This window comes from Equus quagga, chromosome 12 (assembly GCF_021613505.1).
Source record: "Equus quagga isolate Etosha38 chromosome 12, UCLA_HA_Equagga_1.0, whole genome shotgun sequence".
In the NCBI taxonomy this organism is placed as follows: Eukaryota; Metazoa; Chordata; class Mammalia; order Perissodactyla; family Equidae; genus Equus; species Equus quagga.
In genome coordinates, this window is record NC_060278.1 from 83843009 (window position 1) to 83868499 (window position 25491).

Below are 25491 nucleotides of genomic sequence, written 5' to 3' on the forward strand. Positions count from 1 at the left end.
GGAAACTAAATCAAGGAGTAAGTCGTCTTAAATTGAGAGCTTAAATGTGCTTGCCATTGGATGTGATAATGTGTAACGTTTTCTTTGCCCATATTTTTTCCCAGTTACCTCTTAAATATGTATATAAAAATGAGAGTTATGAAATCATTTCATAAAAATAGTTTTAAATTTATTTATAAATTTGTCTATCTAGTACAGAGCAGGGATTGCTAATTCGAATGCCTGTAGGAGTCATGCCAGTAAGATAAATGGATAGAGTTGTCCAGGTGTACCTGTGGCATCTCCAGCTGATGGGTTTTAGAAGCCCATTGTTGTATAATCACAGCCCAGCAGATCATAGTGGCTGTGTCAGTGTGGGAATGCAGAGTCACTGTTACTGGACAGACAGACCTGCTTGTCTTTTCTCCTTGCTTTTGGGAAACTAAAGGTTAATTTTTTTAGTGTTGACAACTAAGTCACATGTAAAAATATTTATTATGAAAATTTTAAACACATAATTCAATTTAATAGCTGATACACTTTTTTAAAACACTGTGTGAAAAACTTGTATAGGAATGTTTATAGCACTGTTACTCATAATTGCTGAAAAGTGGAAACAACCCAGATGTCCAGCAGCTGGTGAATGGATGAACAAAATGTGGTATATCCATACAGTAGATTTAGTCATAAAAAGGAATGAGCTACTGTGGTAAAAGCTACAACATGGATGAACCTTGAAAATCTGCTAAATGAAAGAAGCAAGACGTGCAAGGTCACATACTGTATGATTCCATTTATATGAAATGTCCAGGATAGGCAAATTCATAGAGACAGAGAGCAGATCAGTGGTTTCCAGCTGAGGGGGGAGGGTTATTAGGAGCTCTGCTATGGGTATTGGGTTTCTTTTGGGGGTGACGAAAGTGTTCTGGAATCAGATCGCTGTGATGGTTGCACATTGGAATATACTAAAAACCACTGAATTGTATACTTTAAAATGGTGAATTTTATGTTATGTGGATTTTATCTCAATTTTAAAAATTGGAAAAAAAATACTATGTGAGCCAAATAGGACATATTTTTTTGCTGTAGAACAGAACGAATAGGCTGTGAATCTAGGCAATATTTTTAAATCAACACCCCTCTGTGAAATTATAGAAATTACTCAGACTTGCCTTCTGTAAAAATGGGAAAGATATTACCTAGATCTTGGGCTGGTTAGGTTTAAAGTGATAAATGTAAATCCCAAGAAGCAGTGACTGACCCACCACAGGCCTTCACATATCTTTAGAATTGAAAGCCAGCCAACGTTTGCTGCCCTCGGTTCCAGGCTATTTTCTATCATTGGCAAGTCTAGAACAGCCCACCCTATTAGTTACTGTTTATTGGTCACCTGCAGGGAGCGTGGTTGTCTCCTGTGTAACCTATCTCGGTGACAGTAAAGGAGGGAGTAGGAGAGGGTATTAATCCTTATATTCTGCAATTTCCTCACTGTAATCAGATATGTTAAGTGACAGATCCAAGGTCATATTTGGTCTTAGTCGTTCCAGGGTTCCTGTTCTTCCTACAACCTCATGATACTTTATAAACCCAAGGTTCATATCTTTCAGTAGTAGAGTACCAAACTGTTTATAGCTCTATCAGGGATTGTCAGGCACTGTGCTCATCACATGGGTAAATCACACAGCCTCATAAAAGCTTAGGGTTCCAAAGAAACATCTCACACATATTGACTAGTTTCACATCTCATTGGGAAGTGATAGTATGACCATTTTACCTCTGGTGTTAGTGATGGATGTGATAACATTTACATGTAAGACTGAAGAGCATCTTTAAAATCAGCTGCAGATCAAAAGTTCATCATACAGCCAAACTACTTGTCTCAATTTTGAACAGGAGCAGGTCCACATGCACGCAAGGTTAATTTTTGCCAAAATATTATCTATCACTGTCTTAATATTCAATTCATCAAATATTTAGGAAACATGTTACCATGTAGGCACTGTGATAAATATAGGGCGTATACCAAGAGAAATAAATCTTAGTCTAGGTCCTTGAAGTCATAATCTAAGGAGGATAAAGAAGTGTATAAATAGAACTTATTCTATATGTTAATGTAATGAGTATATGGGGGCTTTGGCCCCATAGAGGAACTACTTGACTCATTTTGGAGAGGTGTGGAAAGGCTTCATCGAGGATATAGAACTTGCTGATTCTTGAAGGGTGAACAGGATTTCCCCTAGCAAGTAGTGCAGTCATGCGCCATGTAGCAGTTTGGTCAACACATATATGATGGTGGTCCCATAAAATTATAATGGAGCTGGAAAATTCCTGTCACCTGGTGATGTCATAGCTCCCCTAACCTCATAGCACAACGTGTTACTCACGTGTTTGTGGTGATGCTGGTGTAACAAACCTTCAGGTCCTTCGGGGGGTGTTCCAGAAGAAGGCAGTGTTGTCATAGGAGATGACAGCTCCATGCATGTTATTCCCTTGAAGACCTTCCAGTGGGACAAGATGTGAAGGTGGAAGACAATGATATTGATGATCCTGACCCTGTGGAGACCTAGGCTAATGTGTGTGTGTTTGTGTCTTAGTTTTTAACAAGAAAGTTTAAAAAGTAAAAAAAAAATGAAAATTTTAAAAATAGAAAAAAGCTCATAGAATAAGAATATAAAGAAAGGAAATTTTTGTACTGCTGTACAATGTGTGTTTTAAGCTAAGTGTTATTACAAGAGTCAAAAAGTTAAGTTTATAAAGTAAAAAAAGTTATAGTAATCTAAGGTTAATTTACTACTGAAGAAAGAAAAAATTTTTTTAATAAGTTTAGTGTAGCCTGAGTGTACAGTGTCTATAAAAGTCTACACTAGTGTCCAGTAATGTCCTGGGCTTTCACATTCACTCACTGACTCACCCAGAGCAACTTGTCCTGGAAGCTCCATTCATCAGTGCCCTCTTTTTTATCTTTTATACTGTGTTTTTACTGTAGCTTTTCTGTGTTTAGATGTGTTTAGATACACAAATACTTACCATTGTGTTACAGTTGTCTGCAGTATTCAGTACAGCAACATGCTGTACAGGTTTGTAGCCTGGGGGCAATAAGCTATAGCATAGAGCCCAGTGTGCAGTAAGCTATACCATCTAGGTTTGTGTCAGTACTCTCTAGGAGGTTGCACAATGGCGAAACCACTACCGATGCATTTCTCAAAACATATCCCCATTGTTAAGCGACTCATGACTGTATTGGAGGACATGAACTGTAAAGGCACAAGAGGGGAAGGGGGAAAAGCACATTCAATACTCATTTGCTTAACATTTAAATATTTTTTAATTTGTTAAAAGTGTTTTAGAAATGTTAAGCTGTGCAGGAGAAAGATATTAGAACAGAACAGAGATTGTGAACTGATACCTAGTTACCATAGTGATTGAACTGGTTATGGAACTCAGGGTTTTCATTTCTTCTTGCGTCAGTTTTGGTAAGTTTTTTTTCCATCTAGGAGTTTGAGATTTACTGGCATAAAGTTATTCATGTTATCTGACGTTTAGTTATCCTGTGTTTTAGGATAGAGCATATGATAGGATTTTTTTTTAATTTTATATTTTTTAATATACAGTAAAATTGATTACTTTTTGTGTATACATTTCTATGAATTTTAACAAACACATAGATTCAGGTAACTACCATCACAACCAGGACACAGAACAATTATATCACCTCCCTGATGTTACCCTTGATAGTTAAACCCAACCTCCCACCCCTGTTCTCTGGCAATCACTATTCTCTTCTGAGTTACTATAGTTTTATCCTTTAAAGAATATTATGTAAATGGAATCAAACAATATATAATATTTTGAGACTGGCTTCTTTTACTTGGCATATTGTTTTCAAGATTATCGAAGTTGTCTGTATTGATGGCTAGTTCTTTTTATTGCTCAGTGGTATTCCATTGTGTGGAAGGACCACAGTTTGTTTATCCATTTAGTTTCTGTTCTTTGGTGATTATGAATAGAGCTGCTCTAAATGTAAGTGTATAGACTTATATCAACACAAGGTTTTTTTTCTCTGGGGTAAATACCTCTGAGTGGGATTGCTAGATCATGTGAGAAATGTAATTTTAACTATATAGAAACTGCCAAACCATTTTTCCAGAACAGCTTTACCATTTTGCATTCCCACCACCAGTGTATGAGAGTTTCGGTTGTTCCACATCCTCTCTAGCTCCTAGTATTGTCAGTATTTAACTTTCAATTTTGAAATAATTTGGGATTTACGGAAGAGTTGTGAAGGTAGACTCCTATATTCTTTACCCACCTAGCTTCCCCTAATGTTAACATTTCTCATAACCGTGACATTTTATTAAAACTAAGAAATTAACATTGATATAATACTATTAACTAAACTATGGACTTTATTTGGATTTTACCAGTATGTCCTTTTTCCCTTCCAGGATCCAGTCCAGGGTGCCACATTACATATAGTTGTCGTGTCGTCTTAGTCTCCTCCAGTCTGTGACAGTTTCTCATTTTTTCCTTGGTTTTTAAAACTTTGACACTTTTGGAGAACATTCGTGAGATTTGTAGAATGTCTTTCAATTTAGGATTCACTGATGTTTTCTCATGATTATTTGATTGTGGTTATGGAGTTTTGAGAAGAATACCACAGAGGTGAAGTGCCCTTCTCATCACACCATATCCAAGGTATATGATGTCAGTGTAACTTCTCTCTGGTGATGTTTAGGAAGTGCGGCAGGTTTCTCCACTGGAGAGTTAGTATTTCTCCCTTCCATTCTTATTCATTAGAAAGGCATTCCGAAGTCCACCCCACCTCCAAGGGGAGGAGTGTTAAGCTCGACCTTCTTGAGGGAGGCATATTAAATAATTCGTGGACATATGTTAAAACCACCATAATTAATGAATATCCTGGAGGAGATAATTAGAGGTGATGCAAATATCCTGTTTCTCCTAAAAGTTTTGCTCACCAATTTTAGCATCTGTCAGTGGATCTTGCCTGCAGCAGTTACTGTGCCGATGTGATGGTGGTTTTCTATTTCTTTCTACATGTATGAGTTGGAATTCTTATTCAAGGAAGATTTTTTAAATTATTTAATCATTTATTTAGGATGAACTCCTGGATATTTATTTTACTCTTTGGGGTTGCAGTCTAATACTGTCATTATTTTATTGTTCAAGCTTTGGCAGTTGGAGCTCTTTCAGGTTGGTTCCCATATCCCTTTGACTACAAGACTTCCCAGGCTATCTTGTATTTTTCCTGCCCCTATCCGAGAATCAGCCATTTCTCCAAAGAGCCCTCGTTCCTTTTTCTGAAGAAAGGTATTGAGAAACCAAGATTTGGGCACTAGTTATTCTTATTGCTATTCATTGACACTGCTTCTAGACGCTCTCAGTGGACAGAGATAGGAATTTGCCTCCAGTCATGTCCACTCTTTGTTGGTGTACAGTTCTGTGGGTTTTGACAATGCTTAGAGTAATAAATCCACCTCTGCACTGTCAACACAGAACAGTTTTGTTGCCATGGGGCAGTCAGTCATCTGTTCTCTGTCTTTATGGTTTTGCCTTTTCCAGAATGTCATATAAAAAGAAGCATAAAATATTAGCTTTTTGGATCTGGCTTCTTCACTTAAAATATATGTGAGAGTCATCCATGATATCACACAAACTAAGTTTGTTTTCCATTGTGTGATTTTAACACCATTTGGTTTTCCATTCACCTGTTGGACGTCTTGGTTGTTTGTATTTTTTCACAATTATGAATAAAGCTGTTATCAACATTCACATACAGGTTTTTGAGCAAACATAGGTTTCCAGTTCACTTGAGTAAATACCTAGGACTGGGAATGCTGGGTTATATGGTAAGTGAGTGCATGTTTAACTGTATAAGAAACTGGCCAAACTGTCTTCTGATATCACGCCACCATGTTGCATTCCCATCAGGAAGGAATTAGCTTCTCCTACTCTGCATCCTCATCAGCTTTTGGCATTGTTGATTTTTTTTGTTTTTTAATTTCAGCCATTTCAGTAGATCTGTAGCGTATCTCTTTTTTTTTTTAAAAGATTTTATTTTTTGCCTTTTTCTCCCCAAAGCCCCCCCAGTACTTAGTTGTATATTCTTAGTTGTGGGTCCTTCTAGTTGTGGCATGTGGGACGCCGCCTCAGCGTGGCTTGATGACCAGTACCATGTCCGTGCCCAGGATTCAAACCAACGAAACACTGGGCTGCCTGCAGTGGAGCGCGTGAGCTTAACCACTCGGCCACGGGGCCGGCCCCATCTTTTTTTTTTCGTTTTGAGGAAGATTAGCCCTGAGCTAACATCAATGCCCATCTTCCTCCATTTTTTATGTGGGACGCCACCACAGCTTGGCTTGATGAGCAATGTGTAGGTCTGCACCTGGGATCCAAACTAGCAAACCCTGGGCCGCCGAAGCAGAGCACATGAACCTAACTGCTATGCCACCAGGCTAGCCCCTGCAGCATATCTCATTTTGATTTTAATTTGACTTTCTCTGATGTTTAACCATATTGTGCATCTTTTCATATGCATATATCTTCTTTTCGGGAGTGTCCAGATCTGTTGCCAGTTATTTTATTAATTGGGTTTTCTTATTGTCAGGTTCTTTATATATTATATATACAAATCCTTTATCAGCTGTGTGATTTGAAAATATATTCTCCTTATCTGTGGCTTGTTTTATCATTCTCTTAACAGTGTCTTTCATAGAACAGAAACATTTTAATGTTGATGAAATCCAATTTATCAATTTTTACTTTTATGAAGTATATTTTTGGTGTCACGTCTAAGAACTCTGCCTAGCCCTAGGTCACAAGATGTTCTTCTAAAAGTTTGATAATTTGACATTTTACATTTAGATCCACCATCCATTATGAGTTATTTTTTATGTAAGATGTGAGGTTTAGATTGAAGATCATTATTTTGCATATGGATGTCCAAGTGTTCAAGAACCATTTACAGAAAAGATTATCCTTTCTCCGTTGAACTGCCTTTGTACCTTTGTCAAAAATCAATGGGCCATATTTGTGTGAGTTTGTGTCCATACTCTCCATTCTGTTCCATTGATCTGTGTTTATCCCTTTGCCAATACTACACTGTTTTAATACCTGTAGCTTTGTAATAAATAACTTAAAATTAGTGATTCCTCTAGCCTTATTTTTCTTTTTCAAAACTGTTCTGATTATACTAGTTCATTTGGATTTCTTTTTTAATCCAGTCTGACAGTCTTTGTCTTTTACCTGAATAATTTATTTCATATATATTTAATATAATTAGTCATATTTCAGTTTAACTTTTCTCTCTCTATTTCTTATGTTCTGGCATTTCTTTCTTCTATTTTCTTACCATTCTTTTGGATTCTTTTTGCTTTTCTTTTAAAGATTGGCCCTGAGCTAACATCTGTTGCCAGTCTTTTTTTTTTCGTTCTTCTTCCCAAAGTCCCCCAGTACGTAGTTGTATATTCCAGTTGTAGGTCCTTCTGGTTGTGCCGTGTGGGATGCTGCCCCAGCATGGCTTGATGAGTGGTGCTAAGTCCACGCCCAGGATCTGAACCGGCGAAACCCTGGGCTGCCAAAGTGGAGCACACGAACTTTAACCACTTGGCCATGGGGCTGGCCCCAATAATTCTATTTGGGGGGGGGGGCACACACAGTAACAGCTGAGTGGAGTGTGTTAATATCCTCCAAATCAGATATAAAAGGATTGCTGATCTGATGTGCTTCTTAAGGGGATGGCAAGATGTGCCAGCCTTTGGTCATTTTAGTGTACAACATTATAGATCTTTAAAATTCTTAACTTGCTTAAAATACTGTGCTTTACAGTTTCTTGTTTTAGTGTTTTTCATTTGAATAGTTTTTGTGCACCCTTCAAAATAAGCTTAGATGTTTTCCCTGACATCTTTTCCCCAAACATTGAGGTACTCCATAAATATTTGTTGAATGAATGATAATAGGTTAGTGGGCGACTTAAATTCTCTTCAATGCCTGCAGAGAACCCTGACTTAATTCTTTCAAGCACTGATCACTTGAGATTGTAATGGTCTGTTTTCTTTGTCAGAAGGCAGAGATACCTTCTCTTTATTCTCCAGGACCCAGAGAAAGAATCGCTTCCTGGCAACGGGCACATATTTCCTAGTGCATGGTCACTGTTGAGTAAATGCTTGCTGAATGAACGTTCTCTCAATTTGAAAGAAGAAAAGAATTGGAAATTAAGGGCAACTATGGACGTTTGAAACAAGTAATTCAGATTGTATTAAGTACTCGTGCTTTTTTGTGTTCATTTGGCCTTCAAAGCAGTGCCACGTTTGAAAGGGGAGAAGGCAAGTTTGTATGACTAAGCATTTGTCTTTGCTTCTGCAACAAGGCACGAACATATACATTGTTATGCTCTTCCTGAATTCCTTCCACAAATCCTGTTTCTTACCAATTTATGTGGCTTTATTGCTAGGGAGAGGTGTTCATTATCCAGCATTAGTTAAGCGGTGGTGTTGTCCTCATGCAACTGCTTTCCTCTAAATAGGCAGTCCTAAATCATGTAGTCAGTGCAATATGAGCACATTCCTCATTCTTTTCTGTGGAAATCTTTGTCCTGTCTGGATGATTAGGATATCTTGTTCATTCACTATGTTTGATCTAAGGGTGGAAGGGTTTTTTTGTTTTCTTTTTAAGATGAAGACTCTAATAAACATTATGGTTAAAAGAACTCATAAGACTATATTACAGTTTAACTTTTGAAATTTAGAGTTCCAGTTCTAATACTAGAAAATTTATCTATAAAAAATATTAGCACAAATGACTAATCAGACTTGTACAGTTTTCTGATATTGGACCATTTACTAAGCCCCTAATTTTCCTTTTAATTGCCAGATTGAAAAACAGAAATCACATGGAGTAGAAGAGATTGGAGGGAGAGACTGGCTGAGGAGGGCAAGAGGAGTTTTTACTGAAGCTAATTAGTTCTGCTATATTACGTTTATGTTAATAAACTTATAATTTTGTCAGTGCATATTTTAGCCTCATGGTTCAGTGCAGTTTTCCTTTCCTTACATTTTCTTAAAGAATAGGTCAGGCAGAGCCATGTAATTGGCTTTGGTTGTAGGTGTGGTCTGACTTCAGTAGCGAAAATTTTGTTGAAATGATAATTTTTCATAGCCGGTGAATTGGCTTCTGTTCGGCTAAACGCTGAGCAAACAAAACTTACCCATGTCTTCAGTCTGAGGGCTTTTTAGATAGACGTAGTGATCTGAAATTGTTAGCTGCTAAAGTTACACCTCCTTTTATGCAATTACATGGGAACAGGAAGGACTAAGTAAGGTTATTTAAAATGGAAATTATTAGGAAAGGTAATGCTTTTTCTGTAAGTCAGGTTTTCTTAAAGTGTATCTTACTTGTATTATGAACAGTGGATAGGAGAATTGACCTTCAGGATATCCAGGACACAGGCACTTTTCCCGACTTCCTAGTAAGCTGCTATAAAAATTGCTAAAATAAAGTTTCTCTAGTATTCCCTTTATCTGAGTTGTGTGTGTATGCTGGGGGGACAAGTCTTAATTGTAGAACTGTTGTTTAATAGAAGAAGCTGTAACATTAGCAGGAAGAGAGAGGGAAGGGGCGTTACTCAGGAACCCTTGAGTTGGTCTTCCAGTTCTAGGTGTGTACCAGATAACGTGAAGTGTTGAGGGGCACCCTACCTTTCAATTTTTAAAAATAAACCAATCTTGGTTTGATGAACAAATAGTACTTACTGGACGTCTTACAAAATGCAAAGCCTTGAGCTGGGTACTGTAAAGTAAAAAGATAAATAAGACGTGGATCTTGACTTTGGGGCACTAAGGGCCTAATAGGGAAATTAAGGTTTAAAGACTACTGTATATGAGGTTGAAAGTGGGAAGTTCTGTAGAAATGAAAAAGACTTGAACCTTGGAGGCTAGCCAATTTGGCTTTGAATCCCAACTCCATCGCTCCTGGATATTCTTGGTCAAGCTGAATTTACTTAGGCTGTTTTCTTATTAGTAGGTTGGGGAAAGAAATGCCTGCCTAAGAATTGTTGGGAGGGTTAGATATTTAAAGCTGAGAAACTCTTTTGGCTTCAGACTTGTAATATCTAATTGCCTATACCGTATCTTTTTATTTTTTTTATTTTTTTATTTTTGTTTTTTTTAAAGATTTTATTTTTTTCCTTTTTCTCCCCAAAGCCCCCCAGTACATAGTTGTATATTCTTCATTGTGGGTCCTTCTAGTTGTGGCATGTGGGACGCTGCCTCAGCGTGGTTTGATGAGCAGTGCCATGTCCACACCCAGGATTCGAACCAACGAAACACTGGGCCGCCTGCAGCAGAGCGCGCGAACTTAACCACTCGGCCACGGGGCCAGCCCCTATACAGTATCTTTTTTAAGATCCCAAAGCCATTTTAACCTTAAGTCCAAAACCTGACTTGTGAGTTCTCTTGCAGAATTTTTTCCCTCTCCGTGAATGGCATCAACAATCTATCTAGCCAGAAATTTAAAAATCACCATCCGCTCATTACCCCATTATTCATTCCACCCAGAGCTATTAATTTTACACCGTAAGTTTTGTTCCTCCAATTAGTCCACTTATCTCCATTGCTACCCCCGTAGGTCAAGCTTTCATCTCTCTCACATAGGCTACTGTTAACAGCCCTCCATCTCCCTGAATCTCTCTGCTTGTCCCACACCCACCTGGAGTAAACTTCTTCAAAATGTACACATGGGTCAGTTTTCTGCTTAAAACTCTTCAGTAAATTTCCAGTATCCTTAGTCTGCAGATAAAATCTTAAAGCCATATTTCTCTCACGCTTGTTCTACCTTGCTCGTTATATTCCCAGCCTAGCATAGTACTTTTTCATAGTAGATGCTTATATATTTAAGGGATGATCAAAGGAAAGACGATATGAAAGAACCAAACCAATAATTTAGAAATTTAAACTGTTCATGTATGTCCTTCTGTTAGGCTGCATATGAATATACATACACATTTACAGAGGTGCAAATGAAATACTATTTCTGAGTAAAATAATGCTTTCCTTCGATTAACTTCTGTTTCCTGTCTTTTCACATCCCCTTTTTGTCCCCATCCCATCCTCCTCCCTCATCCCTTTTTACCCTATTTTATTTATCTGAAGTTGCTGAGCTACAGTTCAAGAACCCCGTTTTAATCTCTCCATGTAATTAATGAAGGCCAACCATTTGAAATTCGTGTGAATGACTCTCTTACTTAAGCAGATTATTTGGTATGCATAACAGTAAAGTGAAGCACCTCTTTGGGGTACTGCAAAACAGCTAGTTGTCCTCCCAGTGGAGAATCAAATCCACCAGTTCATAAATTAGGTCCCAGCTGATGAGCTACAAGGCTGCAAGGGTCAGTCAAACAAGTACTTGAGAATCTCAAGAGTTTCGTTAGTGAATAGTCTTGCTCTGCTCTTCACAGAAAATGCCAAGGCCTTAAAAGAGCAGAGGAAGACTGGGTGACGAGAGTGTGATAGACACATGGGCTAGTAAATGGGAGTTGGGGAATATTTTCCATGTGAGTCAGATGGTTTCCAGAGGGAAATGAGGTCTGATTTTGCAATATTATGTCCACCCATGATTTGGCCCTCAGAGGCTGAGAGTTAACCACAGCTTCTATAATTTTTGTCTTTTAAAGATAGGTTTCCGCTTACTCCTTTTCACTAAGGAGCTATGGCATAATATCATTTAATAATAATTTACGTGTGTTTGCTGTTTCTGAGCCCTTTCTGGAAGATCGTCTTACTTGATTTTCCCTTCAGTCTGCAAGTGCAGTTAGGCAGACGTTATAAGTCATGAATCAAAGCTGGAAGAAGCCTAGTAGAGGTCCTGTAGCCAATTAGGGGTCTGAACCCAGGACCCCACTGCTTGTTTCATCACCCTATTGCATCTAGTCCCAGCTACTAGATTTATGTTGATTTTACAAACTTCTTAAGTTCGTAGGGGAAGGGCTTTGAGATCCACCAGTAAAGGGTGTCTTATAGGTATGAGATATCAACCAAAAGAATGAAATGCCTATAAAGGAACATAAGACTGAAGAGAAAGATACTGTTTGTCTCAGAGGGGAAGCTAAGAATTTAAAAGTTTAGTATCATTAAAAGTTACAAATTCCTGGGGACAATAATTCTGTAGATTTCTTGCTTTTATCTATACTGTTTTGGCTGTTTGCATTTGTGCACACGTATGCACACACGCGTACACACACACACACACTCTCTTTACCTGTCTTCATAGTGTCTTTTGCTGTTGTCAGTGCAGGCCTAATAGTCATGTAACAAGTCAGTAATCATACAGCACAAAAGACCTTGTTTCTTTGGGAAGAAGAAAAGTTACAATAAAAATGTCTACTTTCTTCCTTTTTTTTTTTTGCTTCTTTTGGGGGTGTGTGTTTCTACACTTAATCAGTATTAGGTAGTGGTAAATTAGGTTAATATCACCCAGAGTGTTTTAGGAAACGAAAGAAATAAATGTTTAGAAATAATTTTAAAGACAGTTTTGATTTACTGTTTAATAAGTATTTTAAACAATTTTGTTGTTTTCTGGGTACTTAAAGTTGTATACTCATGGGACCACGTGAACAGAGTTGAACAGAGTCAAGCTATAGGAGTTTTGTGGATGGGAGACTTCATAAGTAGACATATGAATCTTTTAGTCTCCTCTTTTGTTGGGGGAGCATCACTGGCTGTGACTGTCCCACTTCTTGAGTACAGCATTAACCCCCATCCCAAGTCTCTCTTGCTCTCTCTCTGAAAGCCTTAAGACATGGAAACTGTGGGCACAAGGAGACCTCTCTTCTGTCTTGGCTTCATTGGGTGTGGTAGCTAAGCTCCAGCTTAAGTACAACATGGAAAAACATGCAACATGAACAGGTCTCTTAGAGCTCTCAAATAGGCACAGTGCTAAACACTTTACATTTATTAACTCATTGAATCCTTGCCACGAGGCCATGAGGTAAATACAGTTGTCCCTATTTTATGGTCAGGTTGAATGTCAGCTCCTTTTAGCTGTGTGTCCTTTGGCAAGTTAATTAACCTTTCTTTACTTCTGTTTCCTCATCTGTAAAATGGGAACAATGGTAACTTCCTCAGCACTTCCTTGTGTGGTGAGGATTAAGTGAAATAATTCGCAGAAAAGCACATCATGAATGTGCGTATTTGGCACATAGTGAATGCTTATAGATGTTAGCTGTTTTTATCTAACTAGTTTATGATTACATAGCAAAAGAGATCACTGTCACAAGAATCAGAAATTTAATTTCTGGGTCTTGCTCTGATATTAAGTAGCTATGTGATTGTGGGTAAATTTTCCTCTTTCTGAGTCTCAGTTATCTTATACTCATTGTTTTAAATTTTTTGTTTGAAAGTTATTTCAGATTTACGTGAGACAAAAATTAAAAGTAGTACAGTATGATGACAAAAGCACAGACAACAAAAGACAAATAGATAAGTTGGAGTTCATCAAAATTTAAGTTTTGTGCATCAAAGAAAAAGGCAAGCCACAGAATGGGAGAAAGTGTTTGCAAATCGTGTATCTGATAAGGGATTAATATCTAGAATATATAAAGAACTCCTGCCGTGGAACAACCAAAAAATACCCAATTAAAAAATAGACAGAGGTCCCGCCTGGTGGTGCAGCAGTTAAGTTCGCACGTTCTGCTTTGGCAGATCAAGGTTTGTTGGTTTGGATCCCGGGTGCAGACCTATGCACCAATTGTCAAGCCGTGCTATGGCAGGCGTCCCACATATAAAGTAGAGGAAGATGCATGAATGTTAACTCAGGGCCAGTCTTCCTCAGCAAAAAAGTGGACGATTGGTGGCAGATGTTAGCTCAGGGCTAATCTTCCTCAAAGAAAAAAAAAGGAAAAAACAGAGGACTTGAATAGTCCTCTCTCCAGAGAAGATACATAAAAGGTCAATAAGCACATGAAAAAATAGTCAACGTCACTAATCGTTAGGGAAATGCAGATGAAAACCACAATGGGACTACTTTACACCCATTAGGATGGCTACTATTAAAGAAAATAAAATAAATGCTGGTAAGGATGTAGAGAAGTTGAGAACCTTCGCACATTGCTGCTGGGAATATAAAATGATGCAGCCACTGTGGAAAAAGAGTATGATGGTTCCTCAAAAAATTAAACGTAGAGTTACCATATGATCCAGCACTTCCATTTCGAGGAGTATATCTGAAAGAATTGAAAGCAAGAACTTTGTCCACCACTGTTCATAGCAGCGTTATTTACAATAGCCTAAAGGTGGAAATAACCCAAGTGTCTGTTGACAAGTGAATGGACAAAATGTGGTACATACGTACAATGGAATTATTCAGCCTTAAAAAGGAAGGAAGTTCTGGTATGCTACAACATGGATGAACCTTGAAGACTTACTAAGTGAAATAAGGCAAATGTAAAAGGACAAATATTCTATGATTCTAGTTTTATGAAGTACCGAGAGTAGTCAAACTCAGAGACAAAGGAAATAGAGTAGTGATTATAAGCAAGTGGAGGGAGGAGGGAGTTGATGTTTAATGGGTGCAGAGTTTCACTTTGGGATGGTGATGGGTGGTGTGATGACGGTTGCACAAGAATGTGAATGTACTTAATGCCACTGAACTGTACACTTAAACATAGTTAAATTGGTAAATTTTACCATGTTTTTAAAAAATACATGTGTCAACAAAAAATACAAATGTTAAAGAACATTTGTATCCCCTTTACCTAGATTTACTTAGTATAATATTTTACCCTATTTGCTTTATCACGTGTGAGTGTGCTCTTGCATACACCCAGTCTACCATCTAAATTCCAGGTTTGTCAGTTGATCTGATAGTATTGTTTTTTACAGCATCCCCGCCCCAGTACAGGATACAATCTGGGGTAGGACATTGTACTTAGTAATCGTGTCTCTTTAGCCTTTCTTTGTCTTTTATAATATTGACATTTTTGAAGAGCACAGCATATTGCCTCCCCCTTCCTTTTTTAACAGAAGCTTCTTCGTTTTTGGTTTGTTCAGTGTTTCCTTGGAATTAGAGTGAGGTTACACAGTCTTGACCGGAAAACTGCATAGGTGATGTGTCCTTCTCAGATTGTGACATCTGAAGACTAAATACATTTGTAATTAAATGCACAGTAAAGGAAATGAACAAATACTCTAGGAGTCTCAGAGAACTGAGATAAACAGATTGGGAATGGTCATGGAAGACATCATAAAGGAGACTTAGTTTACCTCTTGGGTAGAAAGCATATTTCTAAAATTTCACCAATTTTCCCTCAGTGTCAAATTTTGCATTAGTTCAGCCAATATATAGTACTGTCTTCTACCAGTTATCAAGCTTGTTCCTGTATTAAATAAATCAAGAGGAAGTTACTAATTTTCTGTATTCAAATTTAATGAAATTGTGTGTCTTTCAAATGCTGATCAGGGGTCTACTGATTATTACATAAGATTCCCCAAATGATTTGGATTAATATTAAATGACATTGAACTTTAATGTATGAGAGCAAGTCTTTATTCCCTTCCTGGTTTCATCAAATATTAGAGTCAGACTGATGGTTTGTACTCTCGGCTTTGCCGCCATTCTAGAGCCTTTTAGCATCCCTGCTGGAGCTGTAGAAAGCTGCTGAAAGTACTGTTCTTGCCAATGCTTGTAGCATTTATAAATAGTGATGATGCTGATGCAAATATGTGCAATGCCATTTCTCCCTTCCAGGCTATCTTATAAAGAGTGTCCAGACTTTCCATGAGGAGATAACGGGTTACTTTGCAGAACAGAATTAGGACTAGTAGCGGTTTAATTATGTATCTTGGGTTTTTTGGGTTTTGGTTTTTTCCACGTTACCGGAAGCACTGTGATTGACACAGTTGGGATATGTTCCTTGGTTAATAGGTAGGAAAGCCAGAGGTATATTTAAGGCCATTATTGTAAGATGATTTTTTTTCTTGTATACTTTTAAAAAAGAATTCCTTGACCTTTGTGCATTTTATTTCTGCAGTTTGAAGAAAGCAGGTCTGAAACAAGGTTTTACCCCAGCTGCCTCTGAACACGGTGACTGCCAGATCTCCAAACATCCAGTCCAGCTTTGTCCGCCAACCTGTCTGACATGTCGGGACCCGTGCCAAGCAGGGCCAGAGTTTACACAGATGTTAATACGCACAGACCCCGAGAGTACTGGGATTACGAGTCACATGTGGTGGAATGGGGGTAATTGTTTCTGTTTGCTTCACTACCCTCACCCAAAGGGCTGATTCTTGGAGATTTGTTGAGTAATTTATGTCATGAAACCTCCCCAGCTGCATTTCTAAACCTCAAATCAAAGCCTGATTTTGTGTTTTTTTTCCTGCAGTAAAGAAGCAGCAAGGTATCGCTCTGGCAAATTAACAGTTTTGAAGTGCTTACCATTTAAAAATTATTTCAATCTCTTCTTGTTCTTTTCTCTGATTTATATATTCTGGATACAAAGCTGGTAACAAAAGAGTTACCTATCCGATTGCCTCAGCTGAAGGCTTTGCAGGCAGGTGAGAATTAATACTTGAGAGACTTTGAAAACACCAAACTCTTACATAAGTATTTTTGAGGTCAGAGAATGTTGTCCCATGATGATACTGAAGGATGAAACAGTTCTCCAGAAAGGTGTCCTCTTTCTGATGAGAAGCCAAATTAAACCCTTAAATACTTGCCCTTATCCTGAGACCAGCTGTGTATAACATGGAATTCACCCCGAATTCCATCTTGAACAGTTGCAGTCTGCTTGAGCGGCTTTGTTTGCCATCCTCATTCTTTGTATGGTCTCGTTTGGACGTTTGCATTTCTTGTCCCAACATGGTACGTATTTAATTGATCAGGTCATACCTTCATGATAAAAGCATTTTGGCATTCAAATGCAGAAGAAAGCAATTTGAAAACTCATAAAGCTACAGCTCCCATGTGCTATAATCCTTATTGTGCCATGATTCTTAACAGTAAGTACATTGCTTCTGCACAAGGGGGCAAAGTGTTCTTCAAAGGTATCAACAAGAACCAGTGGTATAACACCAATAAATGTTATCATTATTGATAATGTAACAGTTCCCCTCTTATATCACAGGCTTTGGATTCTAGGAATACCTGTGTTTTACTACAGAAATTTCAACCAGTCTCTTCAAGTTGAATGCTTTGCATTTAGTTCTGCTTAAATGGCACTAACCAGCCCTTTCAAGTTTTTGGCGTGGTGCCATGTGCTTGCTCACGTTTGCTCTCTATGCCCTCCCACAGGAGGAGAATTCACCCAGAACTAAGAGCTTCCCTCCCCTGACCTGCTGTGATTATTACATTGTCCATTGCCTTTCTCTGTTCATTCACGTTCTTTTTAGCTGCTTAAGGAAAATGAATGATTTGTAACATACTGGATTCTCTCTGTCTCCAGCAGGAATAGATAGAGTTTAGGCCTTATTTTAAAAGACCATGTTTTGTTTGTCATTATTTAGAGCAAAGTCCTCTTAAGTTGTAAGCAGAGGCAGGGAAAAAATGTTGGCCTATCACTTACTCTTTTTTACCTCTGATGTTGCTTATCGGTCATAGAATATGGGTAAAAGTAGAGGAAAGGACCCCAAACTATGGTTCATGATCTGTAGCATGGTTTGCCAACTCCATTGCATGGACTGTCCTCAGAGCTTGCTTTGGAGGCAAGCATATGTTCTTGAAAACCACTTACCTGCAAAGAGGCCCATTAAAAATTGGCTGCTCCCAAAGTGTGGCTGAATTGAAATAGTCTTACAACATGTTTTCACTTCCTACTAGGTGCCAACACTGGGTCGGGCACTAGGGCACAGGAATATATAAAAATTACTCTCCAAGGGGAAACTGTTGTTGGAGACAAACGTAGATAACAAACCCTAATACACGCTAGCTATGTGTGGTGTGCCAATAGAGATGTAAACCATCTGGGATTTGAAAGAATAATTGAAAGGCTTAAATTTTTCTGATTCTAGGATTTGGAACACACATTTTTAATTGGCCTAATTAAAAAAATACAAAGAAACCAATTCAGGAATTATTTGAAATACCTCTTATTTCTTTTACTCCTGCTGTTTATAGAGTTTTGTAAGTTGCATTGGTGCTTAATAATTTGAATGTTTTAAATCATTGTGACTTTGACTTGTTTGTTCACAGAAATCAAGATGACTACCAGCTGGTTCGAAAATTAGGCCGGGGTAAATACAGTGAAGTATTTGAAGCCATCAACATCACAAATAATGAAAAAGTTGTTGTTAAAATTCTCAAGGTGAGTGCAAGAAGAGAGATGATAATTTCAGAATTATTTGGAATTTAGATGGTTGTTTTGTTTTTTAAGTAATAGTGATGCCTTTTTTAAGTAGCATTTGAAATGGTCATTTGAGTGCTTTAATGCCTTGATTTTGTTGTGTCCTCTAAAATCAGTAGAAGAGGTTTTATTCATTTGACGGATCAGGGAACCGAAGCAAGAGAAGTGATTTAACTCAAGTCATACAGCTAGATTGTGGCAGAGGAGGGGAGTCTCCTCTGCTCCTAGATCTTGTGCAATGCCAGTTTCCTGTATTTTTAGTAATACTCTCTGCTTTTGTTTTCAATGAATTGTTACCTTTACTGTGTAAGGATGAGTCGTCACAAATGCAGACCTTTACAGGGCAGGCAGATGGCATCAGTGCAGCTAGTCTGATGTCAGTGCCCATGATGAGAGGATGTGAGTGCTGGCCCTGCAGCACGTGCTCCAGCTCCAGCTGATCATTGCCCTGCAGTAGTGCAAGTCCAGTGTTGCTTGATACTCTTTTGCAAAAAGAAACTAGAAATTTGTATTTGTATGTGAATTCCCCTGATTTTTAAATGTTGGCTTAAGAGTGTTTTAAAACACTGTACAGGCTAGATTTGGCCAATAGGCTACCAGTAGGCAACTTGTAATTTAGTTGCAAGTATACTGTGCACTGTCATATACCAGGAACTTAGCATACAATTTCTTTTCACAGGAACTTTTCCGTATTTGACACTGAGAAGCAAAGGTTCCCAGACTTTCTAAATTTATAGCACACATATTGTCTCAGTAAATTTTTCATGGTACCCTTAAGCCAAAAGAATTACCTAGAGGTTCTGTATATTAAGTAAGTTAAGTCCAAATAACTAAAAAAAATACTTGTTCTAACTTGGTAGCCATATGAAAAGTTACACACACAAATTGAAAGAAAAAATTATTCTTATATAACCATAATTAATTACTATTGGGCTATGTACACCCATTAGTCTCTGCACAACTTCTCAAATGTTGGGATTAGTTTGGACACCAGCAGCCTCGTTTCCCTTTCCACAATGATTTTTGCACAGTACTTGCTTTTTATCACAGCAACTGCTAAAACCCCAGCTTCACAAAAATAGACCATCAAAAGCAGTGTAGTGCAATCTAGCATTGAAACTGAACTACATTGGGCTCGTAGTGCACTCAGTGTCGGGCAGGTATCAACTACTGATTGGTGTTTCTCAGAAGTTAAAAAATCCCACAGAACCCCTGTGAATTTGCTGTGGTTCCTGGCACACCTTTTGGGAACCAGAGAGTTTAAGTATTTGTCTCTGTCTTATCACATACAGAAAGAGAACTAAACTGGAAATCAGAATATTTGGATTCTGATCCAGACTCTCAAAGTAATTAGCCATAGTCCTTTTAAACTAAGACTTGTTTGTTCATCTGTGGAAATGAGATAATCTTCCTTTACCTATCTTTATCAGAGTTATGAGGATCAAATACAAAATTGTATATAGAAATATACCTTGGAGACTGAAGTTCTATGTAATTGTAGGATGATGTTCATATGGGAAGGTATATGATTGAATGAGGTGATATGTTATTTAGAGTCATAAGAAAGGCACAAATGAGGGCCATCCCTGTGGCCGAGTGGCTGAGTTTGTGTACTCTGCTTTGGCGGCCCAGGGTTTCCCTCATTTGGATCCTGGGCGTGGAGCTAGCACTGCTCATCAAGCCATGCTGAGGCGGCGTCCCACATAGCAGAACCTGCTATGGGGACCTGCAACTAGAATATACGACTATGTACTGGGGGGCTTTTGTGGGAAGAAGAAAAAAAGAAGATTGGCAACAGATGTTAGCTCAGGGCCAATCTTTAAAAAAAGAGACAGAGAGAGAGAAAGGCACAAATGGTTGGTCTTTTATTGTTGAGAAGAGGGTGGTGGTTAGGAAAAGCTCCCTGGAGCTATTTTCAGGCCCTGAATGGAAGGAGGATTTGGATAGGTGTGGGTGGGAGTGGGGAAGGGAAACGTCATCTGGAATGTGCAAGGTAAGAAATGAGGAAGAGAAAGAAACAAGTGAGAGAAAAGTTTCTGTGGAAGATGTGTGTGACCACACATGGGAAGTAAACTTAGAAAGGGAGAGTAAATTGATGATGGCCTGGAAAAGATAATCTCTGTATTTCCTTCCAGTCTTAAAAGGTACATGATTTTTATCTCTAGGTCATTGGGAGCCATTGGTGGTTTTGAGTGAAGGGTGGTTTGAAAGATTTTTTCCGGCTTAGTCTTCTTTACTGTACTAACTGTATATTTTACTATATAGATGGATGATACAAGTATAAAATTCATTTGTAAACTATATTTAGAATTTTTAATCTCTCCTCCTTATTTATTAAGATAAAAGTTGCATTGATCACATTAATTTAGGGTTTAAATCACCTGCCTGGTCTATCAAGAACCAGCTTTGTAAGTTGATAGATTTTAAGGATTTTGTAGAATAAAAGTTTTGTAAACCAGTAGCTTTTTGCCATTGACCAGCAGTTGGGAAATCGTGATTTAGTAGAAAACAGGAGATATATCGAGGAGTTAGTCCCTGGAGGGTGGAAAGATTTCCCAAATACTCTAGCAGATTAGAAAGATCTGATAGTTGAAGCAAAAAGAGAAGACTTCTGATCAGCTTGTTTCCCAGCCAGTGTACTGAGTTCTAATAGAAGCAAGGCTAAGCAGTTGTGGATTGAATTAAATGTGGACTATGTGGAAGTCACTGTTACTAAAAACAGCTTCCATTTATTGAGTGTCTGCTTTGCCTTGGGTCCTCTTCTAACTGTGGTATGTACATCACACAATTATAGTCCCTTTTCAGCAGGGAATAAAAATAAAGTTCAGAAACATGTAAGTGCTTTTCCCAAAGCTGCACAGCTACAAAGCCAGGATGGTCTTTTCCCAAGATCTGCTTGCTTTCTGCTGTACCATGTTCTAGGACTTAAGACAGGGTACAGTATTGTTTGGTAGTTTCTAGACCTGGACCATCAACCTGGGAAGTATCTAAAAATAGATCTCTGGCTCCGTTCTCAAGATTCCAATGCCGCAGGTCTAGGTGAGTCCTGGGAATCTGTATATTAAAAATTATAGGTGATTGTTGATCATCAAAGTTTAGTAACTACCAATCTTGTTAATGAAGAGATGATATACATACTTAAAACAATTTCTAAGAATTGTGTGCCATGGGTCAGTAGTCCGAGGTGACCAACACCCTAGGAAAGACCTGCGTGGTTCAGTTCGGCAGACATGGGCCGCATATGGCTTATTGAGCATTTGAAATGTGGTTGTCCAGGTTAAGATACGCAGTAAGGATAAAATACACTAGATTTCAAAGGCTTACTACTCAAAAAAGAATATAAAATTGCTCATGGTCTAATTTTCTATATTGATTTACATGTTGACGTGACAAGATTTTGGATGTTTTGTTAAATATATTATTAAACTTAATTTTGTCTGGTTTTGTTTTGTTTTTTGTTTTTTACTTTTTAGTGTGAGTACTAGAACATTTAAAATACACACATGTGGCTTTCATTATATTTCTTTTGGACCAGCATTGTTTTAGACTATTTAGAAGGAAGGCTTTGTAGAGGAGGAACATTTGGACCAAAGCCCTCCTAAGAAAAACGAAAAGAATTTCTATACCGAAACAGATGTGAAATTGATGGGTGAAGACAAAGGAATAGGGAAGATCTGCTCGGCAGAGTGGTCTTTTTTAGAATAGAGGGAGGAGTTCATTTGTAGAAATATTGGTCATAACGTTAGACAGATACTAGGTGTTATGTCCCACCCATATTCTGAGATCTTTGCAGATATCTTATGGCTCATACAACCAACACTCTTACAAGATAGGTACTCTTGTTGATTGTTTTACCCATAACAAAAGGCTTGGAGAGGTATGTAACTTGCCCATAGGCACACAGTTAGCAGGTAATGAAGGTAGGATTCCCATTAGGCAGTCTGTCTCCAAGGTCCTCTTTTAACCCACAAGGTTATGCTGCACAAAGATGGTTTGGCCACCCTTGCTGTTGGTCCTGATTTCCTTCACCTCTATAGAGTGTTTATGGACTTAGAGGAAGGAATGGAAAGAGCTCATGTTTCATCCTACTTGATAAAATGATTTTATAAGATATGCCTTAATGTTACTAAACATTTATATTCCCAGTTTGTATAGTTTTAAAAAACTAAGTAAAAGCTGATGATTGGATTTAAATGCTAGTTCTGCAGAAGTCTGGTCTTTGGAGTGGAAATCTTTTTTTCCTTCAGTATTTACCAACTACCTGCAGAGTGCCTGGCACAGGGCTAGGAGAACGGCATTCAGACATGAGTCTTGACACTTTTCCTTTCTTCAAGGAGCTCATAAGTAAGCCATTTATGTATTATATTACCTGTTGAAGTACTCTGAAATAATTTATTTCACTGATGATCTTTTACCTTTTCAGCCAGTAAAGAAGAAGAAAATCAAGCGTGAAATAAAGATTTTGGAGAATTTGCGAGGCGGTCCCAACATCATCACACTGGCAGACATTGTAAAAGATCCTGTGGTGAGTATATTAGGCACTAGCAAGGCCCACCAGGGCTGAGGTGGTGTTTGACCTGGAGCACAACTGTCCTCTTTCTGTTCCCCTAAGTCCTGCTTTAAAAGTGCTTAATCAGTTATACCAATTAACTAGCTTGGGTCTTTCTTTCAAAGAGACCTCCACCCACAGACTATTTCTTATTCTTCTAGGCTAAGAGACTGATAGCACTGGAAACTGAAATGTGTTAATCCATTTTGCAAACTCAGGTCCGATGCCGATGGGCGATGGGCGCATTGTCGGGCTGCCTAGAGCCTGGTGAGACTTCAGCTCCATGTCTTCTGTTTGAAATCCATCCCAGAAATGACCTAAGTGTGGTGGTGATCAGAGTGGGGAGGGCTTGTAGCAATAGAGGGTTTCCTACAACTGAGGCGAGGACTGCCAAATTCACCACGTAGCATCCACAAACATTGTGCCCATTAAAGCTGCCAGGGCTGTTGCTAATGTGTGTTTTCTTTTTCTTTCCCCTAGTCACGAACCCCCGCCTTGGTTTTTGAACACGTAAACAACACAGACTTCAAGGTATAATATATAACCAACCATTTCAAGCTGTTGGGTTTTTTAGACCACATAGAAAGCCTTTTAGGGATGTTAACTGTCTTCCTTCTGGCTTGCTTAAAAAGAGCTTTTTATCCTTACAGTCTAAGTTTTAAGATAGAAAATCTGTACAAGCAGTGCCCACTTTCCACATCTTGGTATTTTACTATCTTATTTGTTTAGTACTCTTTTTCATGACCAATACATTTACTTCTCACCACCTTTACTGTTCATTTGACAGTTTCCACTGATCTCAAACCTAATGAAGGCAGCAGCAACACATGTTCAGTCAGGATCTGACCTTAAGACATTTCGCTTTAAAATGGCAGTGTTCACGAAGGAATGTTATGATGTATGTAAAAGCAAGTACTGCTTATGCCTTAGGATTCCTCAGAAATTCTGGGCTCTGGATCTTGAAAAGGGATGGGTGGGGAAAGGTGCTGTAAATTCTGCTGTAACACAAACGTCTGCAGGAGATATCTCTGACTTCCAGCCTGTCCAGTGGCCTTCTTATTTCAAACATTTCCTGATTCCAGTACAGCAGAAGACTGGGCACTCTCTTGGGTTACAGGTTGTAAAGGTATTTGACTTGCCTTTGCATCAGTCCAATATTAAGAATGTTAGGTATCAATAAATGTAGGTGAATTCTTTGCTGAGAGGAGGAAAACAAGGAAGAACTCTTTTAGTATGAGAATGATAACTTTAAGGAAAACTTTGCCAGAGGACGTCACTAACCATTTGATGATGTGTACATGTAAAACAAAAGTCTACAGCTTTTTGGAAACTGGAAAGGATACCTAACAGTTGTCCAGAGTTTGCTTTCAAACTGGGACAGGAATAATTCCTTTAAATTGGCTCAGCAGATTTGGCAGCAAGTCGTCTGCATACCTACTCGTGATCTGCAACACTTAGAACTACGTGAGCCAGAGATGAGTTAGTTCCCTGCTAAGGAGGCTATGTATTTACCAAAATGCCTTTTATGAGATGGTCTGGAGATAAATGAAAAGCAAACTAAATTGCAAATGTTGATCAGTGCATGTTGCATATATAAATTGCTATGTTTCCGATAGTGGATTATAGCTTCAGCCATATGAGTTTAAATAATCTTCACATTTGCATATATAATATGTTAAAGACTCAAAGTATCTCTTTAAAGTGAATCTACTGGAGAAGTAGACACTGGTGAACAGACAGATCTTGGAGCAAGGGCAAATAAGCCATGTCTTGGTTTGAATTACTGCAAATGAGAATGAGAAATTGCCTTCCTATCAGCATTATTTCATGACTCAAATGTTGCATTTGTCTTTAACAGCAATTGTACCAGACGTTAACAGACTATGATATTCGATTTTACATGTATGAGATTCTAAAGGTAAGGGAATATTGGGTACTAAATATCTGTAGATTGATCTTCCCTTTTTCTTAAATAGTCCAGTTGACTGTAGAAAAACTGGTGAATTAACTTTGTAAAGTATGTTGAAAGAAGCAGCCTCTTCATGTGTTTTTAATAAGTTAATAGCATCAGAACACTTATTCTAATGTGAGGGTTACGGAATAGGGTCTAATAGGAATATAATTTAGAAGAGAGCTGGGACTCCTTAATAAATATTTGTAATCTCCACCTTGCTCCTACAAAAGTTACAATTAAATTTTCAAAACTTGTAAAAATAACTCATGATGTGCTGGCTTCTGGTGTACTTTATTTCACTTAAAATTCAACAAGTAAAACGGTAAACTTTAACTCAGCCCTCAAAGGGTCCTTGTCCTAATGATTTGCTTAGAAATTGCTGATTTAGAGTGGACTTTGATTTCTAAAGTGGGATCGCCAAATATCTTGCTCCTAGTAGTCACAAGATCAGTTTTATAGATGAGAAAATTGCTGTGAGTTGGCTGAAGTTTCTTACTAAATGAGGGTTGACAAAGCCTGCATTTGAACCTTAGAAGTACACTGAAGAGACTATGCCAGCAGAGATATTTGATCTTTCCATTGGCTCATGCGGTCTTGTGGCGAGCAGGACTTCACAAAGTTAAGGACATGGTTGCCTAGCCCTGGAAACCCAAGTTGCCCTTC

At 38.2% G+C, this 25491-nt stretch overlaps 1 protein-coding gene across 1 annotated transcript in view; it reads left to right on the forward strand.

Annotated features, from left to right (window-relative positions):
• The window catches only part of CSNK2A1 (casein kinase 2 alpha 1), a 49784-nt gene that overhangs the window by 12229 nt on the left and 12064 nt on the right, over nt 1–25491 (forward strand). The window contains exons 2-6 of the mRNA XM_046678828.1: nt 16019–16227; nt 18175–18286; nt 22749–22850; nt 23355–23405; nt 24733–24792. Of these exons, the coding sequence (XP_046534784.1) occupies nt 16127–16227; nt 18175–18286; nt 22749–22850; nt 23355–23405; nt 24733–24792 (426 nt within the window). The 5' untranslated portion in view covers nt 16019–16126. The remainder of the gene's footprint in view (nt 1–16018; nt 16228–18174; nt 18287–22748; nt 22851–23354; nt 23406–24732; nt 24793–25491) is intronic.